At 52.6% G+C, this 14,885-nt stretch overlaps 1 protein-coding gene across 2 annotated transcripts in view; it reads left to right on the plus strand.

Moving 5' to 3' along the window:
• The first annotated feature begins 1,735 nt into the window (after positions 1–1,735).
• pelp1 (proline, glutamate and leucine rich protein 1) overlaps positions 1,736–14,885 on the plus strand; it is a 29,737-nt gene continuing 16,587 nt past the window's right edge. Inside the window, exons 1-9 of one of the 2 annotated variants that reach the window (XM_078533846.1) lie at positions 1,736–1,900; positions 3,017–3,071; positions 4,020–4,125; positions 4,266–4,415; positions 7,422–7,493; positions 8,210–8,269; positions 9,921–10,071; positions 12,149–12,278; positions 13,959–14,046. In XM_078533846.1, coding sequence (XP_078389972.1) covers positions 1,762–1,900; positions 3,017–3,071; positions 4,020–4,125; positions 4,266–4,415; positions 7,422–7,493; positions 8,210–8,269; positions 9,921–10,071; positions 12,149–12,278; positions 13,959–14,046 — 951 coding nt within the window. In that variant the 5' untranslated portion in view covers positions 1,736–1,761. Of the gene's footprint in view, positions 1,901–3,006; positions 3,072–4,019; positions 4,126–4,265; positions 4,416–7,421; positions 7,494–8,209; positions 8,270–9,920; positions 10,072–12,148; positions 12,279–13,958; positions 14,047–14,885 lie in introns of both variants that reach the window. The other variant, XM_078533847.1, reaches the window with a different exon arrangement.

Raw genomic sequence — 14,885 nt, forward strand, 5'->3', positions numbered from 1 at the left:
ATGATTCTTTACAGGTTTTTTTTCAGCTTGCAGCTGTCTTCCAGCTTCTCTATGGATATGCTAGGCTGTGGGACTGCCACCTATTCTATAATGTAAGTACAGCTTCTTTTTTGTATTTTTGCTCACCTTCTTGTGAACTGCCCAGTATTCTTCATGCTGCATCACTCAAGGTCTTACAATTTTTGTAGTTTTGCACACCATCTTGTGGTCTATGAGTCTTAACTCAGTGTCACTCAGGGTCTTGCAATTTTTGAACTGTTGCTCACCTGTCTTGTGATCTAAGCAGTTATCTTCACTCTGTGTCACTCAGGGGATTTGCAATGGACCTCCACTCACTCTGTTGGATTCTTCAACTTCTAAGTCTGTAGCAAAGCTTCTTCAACAGCTTCTTCGAGTTTTCTTCTCAGATGCACATCTCTCTAGTCTGGCTCCAGCTGCTTTTAGTTTTACCTTGGGATATTGTTCTGGGTTCATTGTTTAAAATGCTGTCACCTTTCAGATCACAGCTGGTGTGATATCTTTTAGGCGCTCCCGCCACCCCCACCATATTGTAATATGGGTGTCAGCTGTTGTGGCTCATTGTTAAGAGGGTCTTGTGTGTTTAAACAGTAGCTCTTTATTGGTAGTCTTTAACTATTTACAGATCCCAGGCTACTGTCATACATGGTGCTGTCGCCATGCCGTAGGATGCTTCCAGAGTGTTCTCTAGACTGTTCTCTCAGTCTATTACCATGTGACTCTATACATCATACCGTGGGCGGTGCTATTCTCCAGTCCCACATTAACTCTAGCTCTGACGAGTGCTATTACATTACAATGGCATGCAGGCGCATACAACATCCTACAGCAGACACTGGGGGAAAATCATTATGGCATTATAAAAGATGGGTTTTTTTGTTATCTTCTTTGAATATCTCTCTTTACCTGATATAAAAAAATGTTAAAATGTTAGGGGGAGGGGGAGGGGGAGGCTTTTTGGCTGACAGTCAAGCATCATCCAATTGGTAATGAGTCTCTTTGCTTTCCAATTGGTGTAGGAAGGCAGTACGTCACAAAGATGGATGTGTTGACTGACGAATGGCTGGAGTGCGGGGGTAAGTCCTGTGATTAAACCTCCAGGAATCCATTTAATCACAGTTGGCCACCCTAGCCGAGCGTTGGCAAGTTACAGTACATTCTGTAGATACCACTGTATGCCAATGGTGGAGGGGTGCGTGTTTAAGGCGGTGGATGGGGTGGTGATCAAGCGAGGCTGCTTTGCCCTGGATGGTGTTGAGCTTCTTGAGTGTTGTGGGAGCTGCACTCATCCAGGCAAGTGGGGAGAGTATTCCATCACACTCCTGACTTATGCCTTGTAGATGGTGGACAGGCTTTGAGAGGTCAGGAGTTGAGTTACTCGCTGCAGGAATTCCAGTCTCCTGGTCCCAAGATTGAAATCCCCTTTATTTAATTTCATGAGTTGGCCACCCTGATCAAAACTTGACAAGGAGCTTAGCTTGGGACATTGTACTGATTCATGCTCTTGATAAGTGATTCCTTTTATTTTTAATTGTTACTGTTTAAACAGGGGGAGGTGGGCACTTTGGTGAAACTGATTGCAATGCCACAGTCAGGCCTGAGTGGATTCTGAGGCAAAGGTAGGCCGCATGGTTGCCAGGGTGAATTTCGTCGCGCGGCACATGACGTCATTGCGGGGCACGGTCGCGCTGCTGATGACGCGAGGCCTGCTGGCGGTCGCGGGTTGATGACGCCTGGAGGAGGATGGCCGCCTCGCTGCTGCTGGACAGCGTCGCCGTGCTTCTCCGGCCCGGGGATGCCGGCCCCCAGGGCGGCCTGGCCCAGCAGCACCTGGCCGACGTGGTCAGGCAGCTGAGGGGCCCAGAGGCTGCTGCAGGCCGAGGTAACCCCGGGGACGGGGCCTGCCGATCACCCAGTGAACACCCCCCACCCCCCGGGCCCCCACTACACCCCCCCTCTCTCCCCCCTTCCCCCTCTCCCCCCCTTCCCCTCTCTCCCCCCCTCTCTCCCTCTCCCCCCCCTCTCTCCCCCCTCTCTCCCCCTTCTCCCCCCTCCCCCCTTCCCCCTTCTCCCCCCTCCCCCCTCTCTCCCCCTCTCTCTCCCCCCCTCTCTCCCCCCTCCCCCCTCTCTCTCCCCTCTCTCCCCTCCCCCTCTCCCCTCTCTCCCCCCTCCCCCCCTCCCCCCTCTCTCCCCCTCTCCCCTCCCCTCTCCCCCCCCTCTCCCCCCTCTCCCCCCCTCCCCCTCTCCCCTCCCCCTCCCCCCCTCTCCCCTCTCCCCCTCCCCCTCTCTCCCCCTCCCCCTCTCTCCCCCCCCCCCCTCTCCCCCCCTCTCCCCTCCCCCCTCTCCCCTCCCCCTCTCTCCCCTCCCCCTCTCTCCCCTCCCCTCTCTCCCCCCTCTCCCCTCCCCCTCTCTCTCCCCCCTCCCCCCCCCTCCCCCCCTCCCCCTCTCTCCCCCCCTCCCCCTCTCTCTCCCCCCCTCCCCCTCTCCCTCCCCCCCCACCTCAGGCCCCCACCCCCCAGGCCCCTTCCCCAACCCCCCCCCCCCCCCAGGCCCTTACTTCCCCTCCCCCTTGCCTCCCCCCACCCAGGCCCCCACCCCCCCAGGGCCCCCCTTCCCCCCTCCGCCATTCTCTCCCCTCCCTCTCCGCCATTCTCCCCCCCGCCATTCTCCCCCCCCCCCCCCCCCCTCCCCAGGCCCCCTTCCCCACCCCCAGGTCCTCACTTCCCTCCCCCTCCCCCGCCCAGGCCTCCACCCCCCCACGGGCCCCCTTCCCCCCTCTGCATTCTCCCCCCCACCCCATCCCTGTCCTGCCCCTCCAACCCCGCCCCCGCGTCTGTCTGTCAAGCATCTTGCCTCTCTATCCCGCGCCCCCCCCCATTGAATTGCTTCTGAGGGTTTGGGGATTTGCTGAGTGCTGGCTGAGGATCTAAGGGTTCGAACCCTCCGCGCGCCTGTTGCATAACTTCACGGGGTTTTTTTTTCCCCCAGAATCTGTCAGACCTTGGAGGCTTGATTGGGATCAGCAACTCCAACCTCCGTTCTGTCAAAACCAGGTAAGGGTCAGTAGCAATTGCTTGTCTCTGTGTGAAGCGATGCAGGTGCAGCTACCCTCACAGGTGGGCATTTGGGTGTCATGGTACATGGATCACAGCAAGTTAGCAGGCAGACACAGCAAGTGATTGGGAAGGCAAATGGAATGTTGGCCCTTATTGCAGAGGGGGATGGAGTATAAAAGTAGGGAAGTCTTGCTCCAGCTGTACAGGGTGAGACCGCACCTGGAGTCCTGTGTACAGCTTTGATCTTCATAAGGTGGATACTTGCATTGGAATCAGTTCAAAGATGATTCACTTGGCTGATTCCTGGGATGAAGGGATTGTCTGATGACAGAAGGGTGAGCAGGTTGGGCCTATTCTCATTGGAGTTTAGAAGGATGAGAGATGATCTTACTGAAACATATTAGATTCTGAGGGGGGTGGGATTGATGGGGTGGATGCTGAGAGGATGTTTCCCCCTCATGGAGGAATCTAGAATGAGTTTGAAAATAAGGGGTCTCCCATTTAAGACGGCGATGGGGAGGAATTTGTTCCCTCAGAGGGCCGTTAGTGTTTGGAGCTCACTCCCCCCAAGCGAGCAGTGGAGCTTGCATCATTGAATACCTTCAAGACTGAATTAGATTGTTGATTGAGGAGGGAGTCGAGGGTTGTGGGGGAGGCAGACAGGAACGTGGAGTTAAGCCCACAATCGCAGTCAGCCGTGATCATATTGACTGGCGGGGCAGGCTCGATGGGCCTGATGGCCTACTCCTCCTGACTCTTACGGTCAGTGCAGTGACGTTTTTGGGTGACCCCGAGATATTGGTTCCATTCTCCCACAGCCCTTCTATCGACCTGTTCCCTGCTTTTGGGGTTGAGAGGTTAAGGGAACGTTACCGTGCCCAGTTTGGTACTTAGCCAGCGCTGACGACCCTGTTTGTGTGTTGCTCTCTCCCCTGCATCCCGTAGATTCGAAGGAGTGTGCCTGCTGGCTCTGCTGGTGGCCGACAGTCCCACGGATACCTTCCAGGATCAGTGCATCTCATGGCTGCGGGCGGTGCAGCATATTATCCAGGTAAGTAGTGGACTCCCGGCTGCCTCTCTGAAGACTTTTCATTGTCCTCCAGCTCCGAGAGGAGGTGAGGGGGTGGGGTGGGGGGTGGTGGTGCCGGTAACCCAATTGTTGCTCATTTCTCTTCCTGCCTTTTGCTCCAGTCCCAGGATCCCCAGACGACGATGGAGGTGGCCATCTGGGCGCTACGCGACCTGCTGAAGTACTCGTCTCAGCTCCCGGAGCTGGCCCGCGAGGTGGCCATGAATCACATCCCCACCATTGTGACCTCCCTGCTGGGCCTGAAGCCTGAGGTGAGCCCCTTGGCACAGGCCCAAAAAAATAAATCTTCCATTTCCCACGTAAAAGACCTTCTACAGAAAGGAATCTCGGTGACAGGCAGCCAAGTCGGCAGGTGGGGGGCGTTGGGGGGAGCTAACTTGTTAGGGTGGAAGTGAAGTCTCATTTCCCCTCCTCCCCATGTGTGAGAAGCTGCATTCCCTCGGTGGGGTGGTGGGGGGGGAGCCCTCTTACCAACAGAGTGAAGGAGATGGCATCTGAATAGGACTCTGAATAAGGGTGGCAGCACGGGTATGATCACTATGTGGCTTTGCCGCTGGGCAGTGGCTCAGATTTTACAAATACGGGGGTGGGGTGCAAACAGGGGAAGACGAGCTTCTCCTAGTTGGCGAGTCACTGCTGAACTCTATCACCTTCAACATCCGCACTGAGGGATTTGACTTTCTGGACGCAGAGGGGACATTTTCGGCGAGATCTGCCTCACCACGGACCAGTTCAGACCCTAATCCCTCACGGCCTTGAAGAGGCGAGCACCGTGTGAAATAGGAGAAATTACAGCAGCAAGTGCAACGGTGGCATTAGTTTGGGATTGATACAGGGCTATGGGGACAGAGTAGGGCAGTGGGGTTAGTTTGTGATTGATACAGGGCTATGGGGAGGGAGAGGGGCAGTGGGGTTAGTTTGTGATTGATACAGGGCTATGGGGAGGGAGAGGGGCAGTGGGGTTAGTTTGGGATTGATACAGGGCTATGGGGAGGGAGAGGGGCAGTGGGGTTAGTTTGTGATTGATACAGGGCTATGGGGAGGGAGAGGGGCAGTGGGGTTAGTTTGGGATTGATACAGGGCAATGGGGAGAGAGTGGGGCAGTGGGGTTAGTTTGGGATTGATACAGGGCTATGGGGAGAGAGTGAGACAGTGGGATTAGTTTGGGATTGATACAGGGCTATGGGGAGAGAGTGGTGCAGTGGGATTAGTTTGGGATTGATACAGGGCAGTGGGGCAGTGGGATTAGTTTGGGATTGATACAGGGCTATGGGGAGAGAGTGAGGCAGTGGGATTAGTTTGGGATTGATACAGGGCTATGGGGAGAGAGTGAGGCAGTGGGACTGGTTTGGGATTGATACAGGGCTATGGGGAGAAAGTGAGGCAGTGGGATTAGTTTGGGATTGATACAGGGCTATGGGGAGAGAGTGGGGCAGTGGGATTAGTTTGGGGATTGATACAGGACTATGGGGAGAGAGTGGGGCAGTGGGATTAGTTTGGGATTGATACAGGGCTATGGGGAGGGAGAGGGGCAGTGGGGTTAGTTTGGGATTGATACAGGGCAATGGGGAGAGAGTGGGGCAGTGGGGTTAGTTTGGGATTGATACAGGGCTATGGGGAGAGAGTGAGACAGTGGGATTAGTTTGGGATTGATACAGGGCTATGGGGAGAGAGTGGTGCAGTGGGATTAGTTTGGGATTGATACAGGGCAGTGGGGCAGTGGGATTAGTTTGGGATTGATACAGGGCTATGGGGAGAGAGTGAGGCAGTGGGATTAGTTTGGGATTGATACAGGGCTATGGGGAGAGAGTGAGGCAGTGGGACTGGTTTGGGATTGATACAGGGCTATGGGGAGAAAGTGAGGCAGTGGGATTAGTTTGGGATTGATACAGGGCTATGGGGAGAGAGTGGGGCAGTGGGATTAGTTTGGGGATTGATACAGGACTATGGGGAGAGAGTGGGGCAGTGGGATTAGTTTGGGATTGATACAGGGCTATGGGGAGAGAGTGGGGCAGTGGGATTAGTTTGGGATTGATACAGGGCTATGGGGAGAGAGTGGGACAGTGGGATTAGTTTGGGATTGATACAGGGCTATGGGGAGAGAGTGGAACAGTGGGATTAGTTTGGGATTGATGCAGGGCTATGGGGAGAGAGCGGGATTAGTATGGGACTATGGGGAGAGAGTGGAGCAGTGGGATAAGTTTGGGATTGATACAGGGCTGTGGGAAGAGTGGGATTAGTTTGGGATTGATACAGGGCTATGGGGAGAAAGCAAGACAGTGGGATTAGTTTTTTATTTCATTCACAGGATGTGGGTGTTGCTGGCCAGTCCAGCATCTATTGGCCATCCCTAACTGCCCTTGAGAAGGTGGTGGTGAACTGTTGCCTTGAACCGCTGCAGTCTGTGTGGTGTAGGTATAGCCACTGTGCTGTTAGGGAAGGATTTGCAGGATTTTGACTCGGTGAAGGAACGGCGATATATTTCCAAGTCAGGATGGTGAGTGACTTGGAGGGGAACTTGCAGGTGGTGGTGTTCCCATGTATCTGCTGCCCTTGTCCTTCTAGATGGCAGTGGTTGTGGCTTTGGAAGGTGCTGTCAAAGGAGCCTTGGTGCGTTGCTGCAGTGCGTCTTGTCGATGGTACACACTGCTGCTACTGTGCATTGGAGGTGGAGGGTGTGAATGTTAAAGGTGGTGGATGGGGCGCCGATCAAGCAGACCTCTTTGTGCTGTACGGTGTCGAGCTGCTTGTGTTGCTGGAGCGGCACTGATCCAGGCAAGTGCAGAGTATGGGATTGGCTTGGGATTGATACAGGGGCTATGGGGACGGTACGGGGTGACGGGATTAATTTGGGATTATGAGGAGAGAGCGAGATGGTGAGTTTAGTTTGGGATTGATTCAGGGCTCTGACGAGAACGAGACGTTGGGGTTAATTTGGGATTGATACAAGGCTATGGGCAGAGAGCTGGGATTCGTCAATCTTTCCTGATGATAATTTCAGACTCTTGAATCTCGCAACCTCTTTGTAAACCTTTTCTCTGTTTCCCCCAGCACTTTAGTCCTTCATTTCGCCTTCCTCCCTGAACACTGCGTTCCTGTTAATTGGTCTCTAACTGCCCTGTAATGCTCACTCCATTTGAGAAAAGATTCTGTCCAAAAACGTTTCTGTTCCTGATACCCTGCTGTCATCAGCAGGAGTGTAACCTCCTGTAAGTGAACGTATTGGAAAAGTGTCTAATGCTCTTTCTTTCTTTCAGTGTCATGGGGCAGCGATGGATGGGATGAAGGCATGTATGACCTTTTATCCAAGAGCCTGTGGATCTCTGCGGGTAAGCAGTCTTGCTGTGTTGCATAGATCACCCCTTATGAGGCAGCAGGCAACCAATTTGTTTACAAGTGAAAACCTGCCCCCTTTCAACTTAGCAAACTTAGTTCACAATTCACCTTGATACCTTAGACCGACATCGTTCAGTTGTCTTCATTTCAAATGTGCAATAGGGTGCGATTCTTTTTCCCAATCCTACACCCCAGTATGGTGACGGAACTAATTCTTCAGAAATAGGGCAGTACCTGGAGGAAGGAATTTAAGCTGTAAAACACTGGGGTACAGTACTGGTGGGGACAGGTCTGTCACTGTAACACTGGGGTACAGTACTGGTGAGGACAGGCCTGTCACTGTATTACACTGGGGCACAGTACTGGTGGGGACGGGTCTGTCACTGTATAACACTGGGGTACAGTACTGGTGGGGACGGGTCTGTCACTGTATAACACTGGGGTACAGTACTGGTGGGGACAGGTCTGTCACTGTATAACCCTGGGGTACAGTACTGGTGGGGACGGGTCTGTCACTGTATAACACTGGAGTGCAGTACTGGTGGGGACAGGTCTGTCACTGTGTAGCACTGGTTTCTATGTCTTTGAGTACAAAGGCGTCTCTGCAGAGCAGATGATGGGAGATCACAGGAGTGAAAATGCATTGTAACAGCAGGAGAAGAATTCTACAAATGATTTGATTGTAACTTTACCTCCTTTTTGCCAACAGGGCAAACTGGCTGCTTATTTCCTCAGTAAACTGGATAACATGAGTCCCCTTGTCCAGGAGGTAAGCATGGGGCGGTGATGCCAGATCAGGGTGAGATTGGGCATGTTGCTTTGCGTTCGAAAGTAACACTAGATTTTGCCTGCTCAGATGAAGATCAGTTAGCTATCCCATGTAATAATCGAATGCATCTTTCCCTCGGTGTTACATTGTTGGAGGCTGACGGGACTTTACTGGGGGAAATCTGTGGCATCGAGCGGTCGTTGTGTGTGGCGGAACTAGCTCCCTGGCATTACGTGGTGACCTCTGTAACCTGGGATTTTTGAATCCTCTCACTGAAGACTGACTTGGATTTATATAGCGCCTCTCACAATCTCAGGGTTCCCCGAAGCCTTTACCGCTGATGTAGCACTCTCCGAGTGCCGTCATTAATGTGGAGATTGGTGACGACCTATTGTAGTGATGTTGGCTGAGAGATCACATGTCAGCCAGGCACCTGGGGTTAAGTCCCCTGCTCGAATATTTATTTATGCCTCCTATGAGGAGCAAAGGAGGTGTAATGTCTCATCCGAAAGATGGCAGCGCTCCCTCAGTGGGAGTATCGGCATTGGATGCATATCTCCGGAGTGGGACTTGAACCCACAGCCTTTGACTCAGAGGGAAAAAATTCCATCGCGGTTGATACCTAGATGGCACCCTGCCAACCAGTGCCAGGCCCTGGCTTTTGGTGCCAGGGCAGACCTGCACTCAGGCCGTAGTTCTTGTGATTGGGCTACAAGCGAGAGAGGGGTGGAGAGCTGGTATGACTCTTGGAGGTAGCACAGTTTCACCATTATTGGGGGAAAAACAAAATTTGAAAGGACAACAGACTAAGAACGTGAGGCCGTTCAGCCTTCAAACATGTTCTGCTGTTCAAATGGGATCAGTACAGCTCCGTGACTCAACTCGTCAGCCTGCCTTGGTTCCTTAACCCTTAATACCTTTGCGAAACACAAACCTACTCTCAAGTTCTAAAACTTTCGACTGACGGCTCCACAGTTTTTGGGGGGGTGAGAGGTGCGAAGTGGGTGGGGTTTCGTGTTCCGGATTCCCACTCCCCCTTGTGTGAAAAAAGTGCTTCCCAACATCACCCCCTGGCTGATGCGCTATGGACGCGGATTCAAATCCCACCACAGCAGCTTGTGGAGTTAAAATTCGATCAGTTAGTGAAAATCTGGAATTATAAAGCTCGTCTCAGAAATGGTGGCCGTGAAATTTCCATCGATTGTTGTGAAAGCCCCACCTGGTTCACTAATGTTCTTTAGGGAAGGAAATCTGCCGTCCTTACCCGGTCTGGCCCTTACCCGGTCTGGCCTACATGTAATGAGTTGACTCTTAACTGCCCCTCTGAAATGGCCTAGCAAGCCACTCAGTTCAGGGGGCAATTAGGAATGGGCAACAAACGCTGGCCTTGTCAGCGACGCCCGCATCCCATATTTTAAAAAAAAAATAAAGAACCCTTTTAACCACCTCACCCGTCCCTCCCAGCCCGGTATTCTGGTGACGTTACTGGAGTGGGACCGAGTGGGTAGTTCTCCGAGACAGCTAGGATAGGTGGAACAGGTTGAGTGGCCTATTGCTGTGTTGCGTAATATCTGCTTCTACATTTGACCGATGATCCTCTCTCTCTCTCTCTCTCCCTCTCTACCCCCTCCGCTCCCCTCCCTTTCTACAGCTGGCCTGCCAATGCTATGTGTTACTGCCAGGCCTTGGCACCGGGTTTGCCCAGGGTATGAAGTACGCTGAATCCTGGGCACAGCAGCTGCACTGCCTCCTCGCGACCCTGCACAGCCTGGTGGAGCAGTTGTACGAAGGGGCAGAAACTGGTGAGGGTTCAAAAGCAAGCCTGGGGCATTGGCTGTCGGGTAGCAAAGCTTCAGTGAGTCGGCAAAGGTTTGGCAGGTGGGCTATAATGTGAGGTTGTCCGCTTTGTTTGGAAGAATAGAAAAGCAGAATATAATTTAACTGGAGAGAGACTGCAGAGTGCTGCAGTACAGAAGGGATCTGGGTGTCCTTGTACATGCATCACAAAGTCAGCAAGCAGGTACAACAAGTAATTAGGAAGGCAAGCTGAACGTTTATTGCAAGGAGGCACCATTCGCGACTCCTCAAATACTGAAGCAGTCCCTGCCCAAATGCAGCAAGAGCTGGACAATATCCAGTCTTGGGCTAACAAGTGGCAAGTAACATTCATGCCACATAACTGCCTGGCAATGACCATCTCCAACTGGAGAAGATGTAACCATCGCCTCTTGACATTCAATGGCATTACCATTGCTGAATCCCCCACTGTCAACACCCTGGGGGGTTACCATTGACCTGAAACTAAGCTGGACCAGCCATATAAACACTCTGGCTGCAAGAGCAGGCTAGAGGCTGGGAATCCTGAAGCGAGTAACTCACCTCCTCAGAGCCTGTTCACCATCTATAAGGCACAAGTCAGGAGTGTGATGGAATACTCTCCGCTTGCCTGGATGAGTGCAGCTCCCACAACACTCAGGAAGCACAGCACCATCCACCACCTTCAATATCTGCTCCCTCCACCACTGGCACACAGTGACAGCAGTGTGTACAACCTGCAAGGTAAGCGACGGCAACCCATCAACGATCCTTCGACAGCACCTCCCGACCCCATGACCTGGACCATCCAGAAGGGTTAGAAAGACAGCAGACGGATGAGAACGCCACCACCTGCAAGTTCCCCACCACCAAGCCGCGCACCACCCTGAATTGGAAATGTATTGGCCATTGCTTCACTGTCCCTGGATCGAAAACCTGGAACTCCCTGTGTGCCTGCACCAGATGGACTGCGGCGGTCCAAGAAGGCGGCTCACCATCACATTCTCGAGGGCAATTGGGGATGGACAACCAATGCTGCCTTTGCCAGTGCCGCCCCACTCCAAGAGCAAATAAATTATGGAAACCGGTTCATTGGACTGAAGCTGTGTCTGGTTTTCAGTGTGTCATGGGCCTGCTTTCCATGAAAGATGTACAGTGGGTCCCACACCTTGGTAGCGGTTAAATGCAGGAAGATCTCTCTTGTTATGAGCCCTGGGTTTATTTAGGTAGGCGGCAGTGATGGGTGCGCAGGAGACTGGCCAGCCACTTGTGGGAATGGCCGGTGATGCAGATGTCGAGAGAATATCCAGTGGTAAAACCTGAACGTAGGTTGCAGCGGTGGGAATGGAAATTGGGTGATGGGGCGAGTTGAAAATCTGCCCCGTGGATTTGAAAGGATTGCAGTGGGAGGATTGAGGGAGGTGAGTTCGAGTGTTGAGAACCTGATTTTTTGGGGTTGGTGGGGAGGGAAGCTATTCGTAAGAGTGGGAGATGGACGATCTATTTTACACCCCAGCACCAAACGCAACTGTTATGTATTTTTCTGTCAGGGTGGAGGGACTTAACTTGGGAGATCCTGGAAAAGCCGGGATTGTTAGCTGGAGTGGCTAAGGCCTGGGCTAACTCAGCTGATCAAAATGACGAGGGGTTTTGATATTGCTCAGGGAGGAACTGTTTCCAGTGGCAGCAAGGGCCATCGCCAAGCACAGATATAAGATGATCGGAAAAAGAAGCAGACGAGAATTTGTTTTCACGCAGCGAGTTGTGCCCTAGAAGGCGCTGCCTGAAAGGGTGGTGGAAGCAGATTCCATAGCAACTTTCAAAAGGGGGAATTCGATAAATACTTGAAGAGGAATAACTTTGCAGTGCCGTGGGGAAAGAGCAGGAGATGGTGGGGCTAATTGGATAGCTGTTTCAAAGATTGGTCGTCTGTACCGTAAGATTATTTTATTTATTTAAACGCTTCTCAGGGAGGTTGTGTTTGTAGTTTTACTTTGCGGTTTTTGTCCAGAATCTACAGAGTAACGCTGACCCCCAGACCTCGATCTCTCTTGTTTGCCGCAGACCCGGACCGTTACGAGGGACCCGGCGTTGAGCTGCCCCAGCCTGTGCTGTGTGACGGAGACCCGTGCTACGTGCTGCGGCTGAGGCAGAGATTCTCCACCCTCAGCAAGTGCCTCTCGCTGCTTCTCAGGTAGGCCCGGCCTCCACTCTCCTCGACCCTCGCTGTCCGTACCTCCTCACCGGTAAACGATCCAGGGGGTCGGGGGGGCTGGGTTCTGAACAGTGAGTGGTACCTCACGAGAAAGAGCTTGCCTTTGCCTAGAACCCTTTCGCGATCCCTGGACACCCCCCGCCCCCCACCCCAAAACCAACCAATCAGAAAGCACCCTTCTGAAGTGAGATTACTGCTCTGGCCACCGTTCCCCCTGATGGTTCTTTGTACGTGGCCTGTCTGTTGCACTGTCTGATTTATTCCAGGTTGCTGCCCACTCCTGTGCCGCTTTGAGGAAACATTGGCTTTGGTTTAGGAAACGTTGTAGTCAGCTTGCGCACAGCAAGCTCCCACAGACTTCAGTATGATAACCAGATAATCTCTCTTGATGCTGAGGGATAAATAGCAAACAGAGCACCAGGAAGAGTAACCCCCCCCCGCCAAGCCAGTCTTTGGAATATCGGCCGTGGGATCTTTTATGTCCGCCTGAGAGGGCAGACGGGGCCTCATCTTGAAAGAGCTAACTTCCGAGAGTGCGGTGTAGTGCGCCCTCGGAGCTGGTGGCATTGGGAGTGTCGGCCTGGATTTTTGTGCTCAGGCCTCTGGAGTGAGTCTCAAATCCACAACCTTCTGACTCGGCCGAGAGAGTTAAGAGTCCATGGCTGATGCCGGGGCGGACGCCAAAGAGGGGGAGGTGTGGAGGGCAGGTTTGAAGGGCGCTAAGGACAGTGGCTGCACACCTCTACACCGCCACCCCCCCCCCACCAGCACAGGTCCATCGTTTTGGCATCCCAGGCCTTATTGTGCCGGTGGGCCAGAGGATTGTGTGTCGGTGTGAGGATGTTTAGCTGCTTGCTGCATTTTACATTGTGCAGCAGCCGCTTGCTTATTTCGGTTTTCAGAAGTTGCCCAATTTAGCTCCTTTAATTGCCTCCCCAGGCAATAATGCAACATGTCAACCTCTGCCCAGACAGTGTTACTGGATGCAGACCGTTGACGATCCCCAGGCAGATGGGGTTTAATGCGAGGTTTCTGGCAATGCGGCACTCCCTCCGTCCTGCATTGGAATGAGGCTTGAGCCTGGGGCCCACAGACTGGCAATGAGCAGGGTATACAGCGGGGGGAGGTGTAGCGCCGCTGAGGGAGACTGGGACTTGGGCTTAAAAGACATTGTATAACGCTGGGGCAAAACGGGTCTGTACAAACAGCAACAGCTTGTATTTATATAGTGCCTTTTAATGTCGTAAAACATCCAAGGCGCTTCCCAAGGGCATTATAAAGCTGAACTTGACACTGAGCCATTCGAGGAGATAGTAAACCCTTGGAAGAGCGACTGTCAGTGAGATATTTCACCTTTGCTTCCAGTACACGTGTGTCCACCAGGCCTTTCATTGTGGAAAGATGATCAGGAGCCCAGGGGTAATGGGGGTGCTGGTTAATTGGGAGCCCGGGGGGGGTGAAGATGATCCCGATCCCCACCTCCACGAGCGCTGTGCTTGTTCTCGGCCCTTTTCTATAACAACCGCGCGCCAGAGCGAATCTTGTCCATCGCTCTTAATGAATGGTATAAGTTCCGTGGGCTTTTTTCTTTTTTTTAAACTTTGTCTGTTCCCTCCCCTCCACCTACTGAGATCTGACGCTCTCCTCCTCACGTTCCAGTTCAGATTTCCCAGTGCCCGTGAAGCTGCCGGTACAGGACGTCCTGAATTTGGTTTGTCGGGTCTTGAACATCAGCACCAAGAACATGGTAAGGAAGTGGATGCTGCCAGCTGACGGTGAGGGTGCTCCTTGCTCCAGGGCTCCTCAGAAAGTTCTCCCAAGATCCGACGTGCCAAATGCAAACTGATTGTCCAGTCTCCTCTGTCCAGTTGTCCCTCTGCATTGGACCTCAAAACCATGAGGCTCCTCCCCCTCTGATATTTCCTGCCCCTCCCTTGATCTATCGGCTACCGGGTCCATGGCCCTGTTACTCCGCAGTTAAACATTCCCTTCATTTTATGGTCTTATTGACTGACCCTAAATATTTTGAAAATTGCTTTAGGTACATAGCGTTTACAGCACAGAAACTGGTCATTCGGCCCAGTGAGCCCCTGCTGGTGTTTATGCTCCTCATGTCCCTCCTCCCTCTTAAATTCATCCAACCCTACCAGCCGATCTTTCCATCCCTTTCTCCTTCCTGTACTTAGCTAATTTCTTTTTAAAAATACGCCTACAGCATTCACCTCGACGACTTATGGTAGTGAGTTCAGCACTCTCGGTAAAGAATAACGCTAAAGGCTTAAGACCATAAGACGTAGGAGCAGAAGGAGGCCATTTGGCCCATCGAGCCTGCTCCGCCATTCAGTGAGATGATGGCTGATCTGATAATCTTCGATTCCACTTTCCTGCCTTTTCCCCATAACCCTTGAGTTTCTTAATGGTTAAAAATCTGTCTGTCTCAGCCTTGAATACACTTAACCACCCAGTCTCTACAGCCCTCTGCAATAAAGAATTCCACAGATTCACTACCCTCTGAGAGAAGAAATTCCTCCTCATCTCTGTTTTAAATGGGTGACCCCCTTACTCTGAGATTATGCCCTCTGGTCC

Source organism: Cetorhinus maximus, chromosome 34, assembly GCF_964194155.1.
Source record: "Cetorhinus maximus chromosome 34, sCetMax3.hap1.1, whole genome shotgun sequence".
In the NCBI taxonomy this organism is placed as follows: Eukaryota; Metazoa; Chordata; class Chondrichthyes; order Lamniformes; family Cetorhinidae; genus Cetorhinus; species Cetorhinus maximus.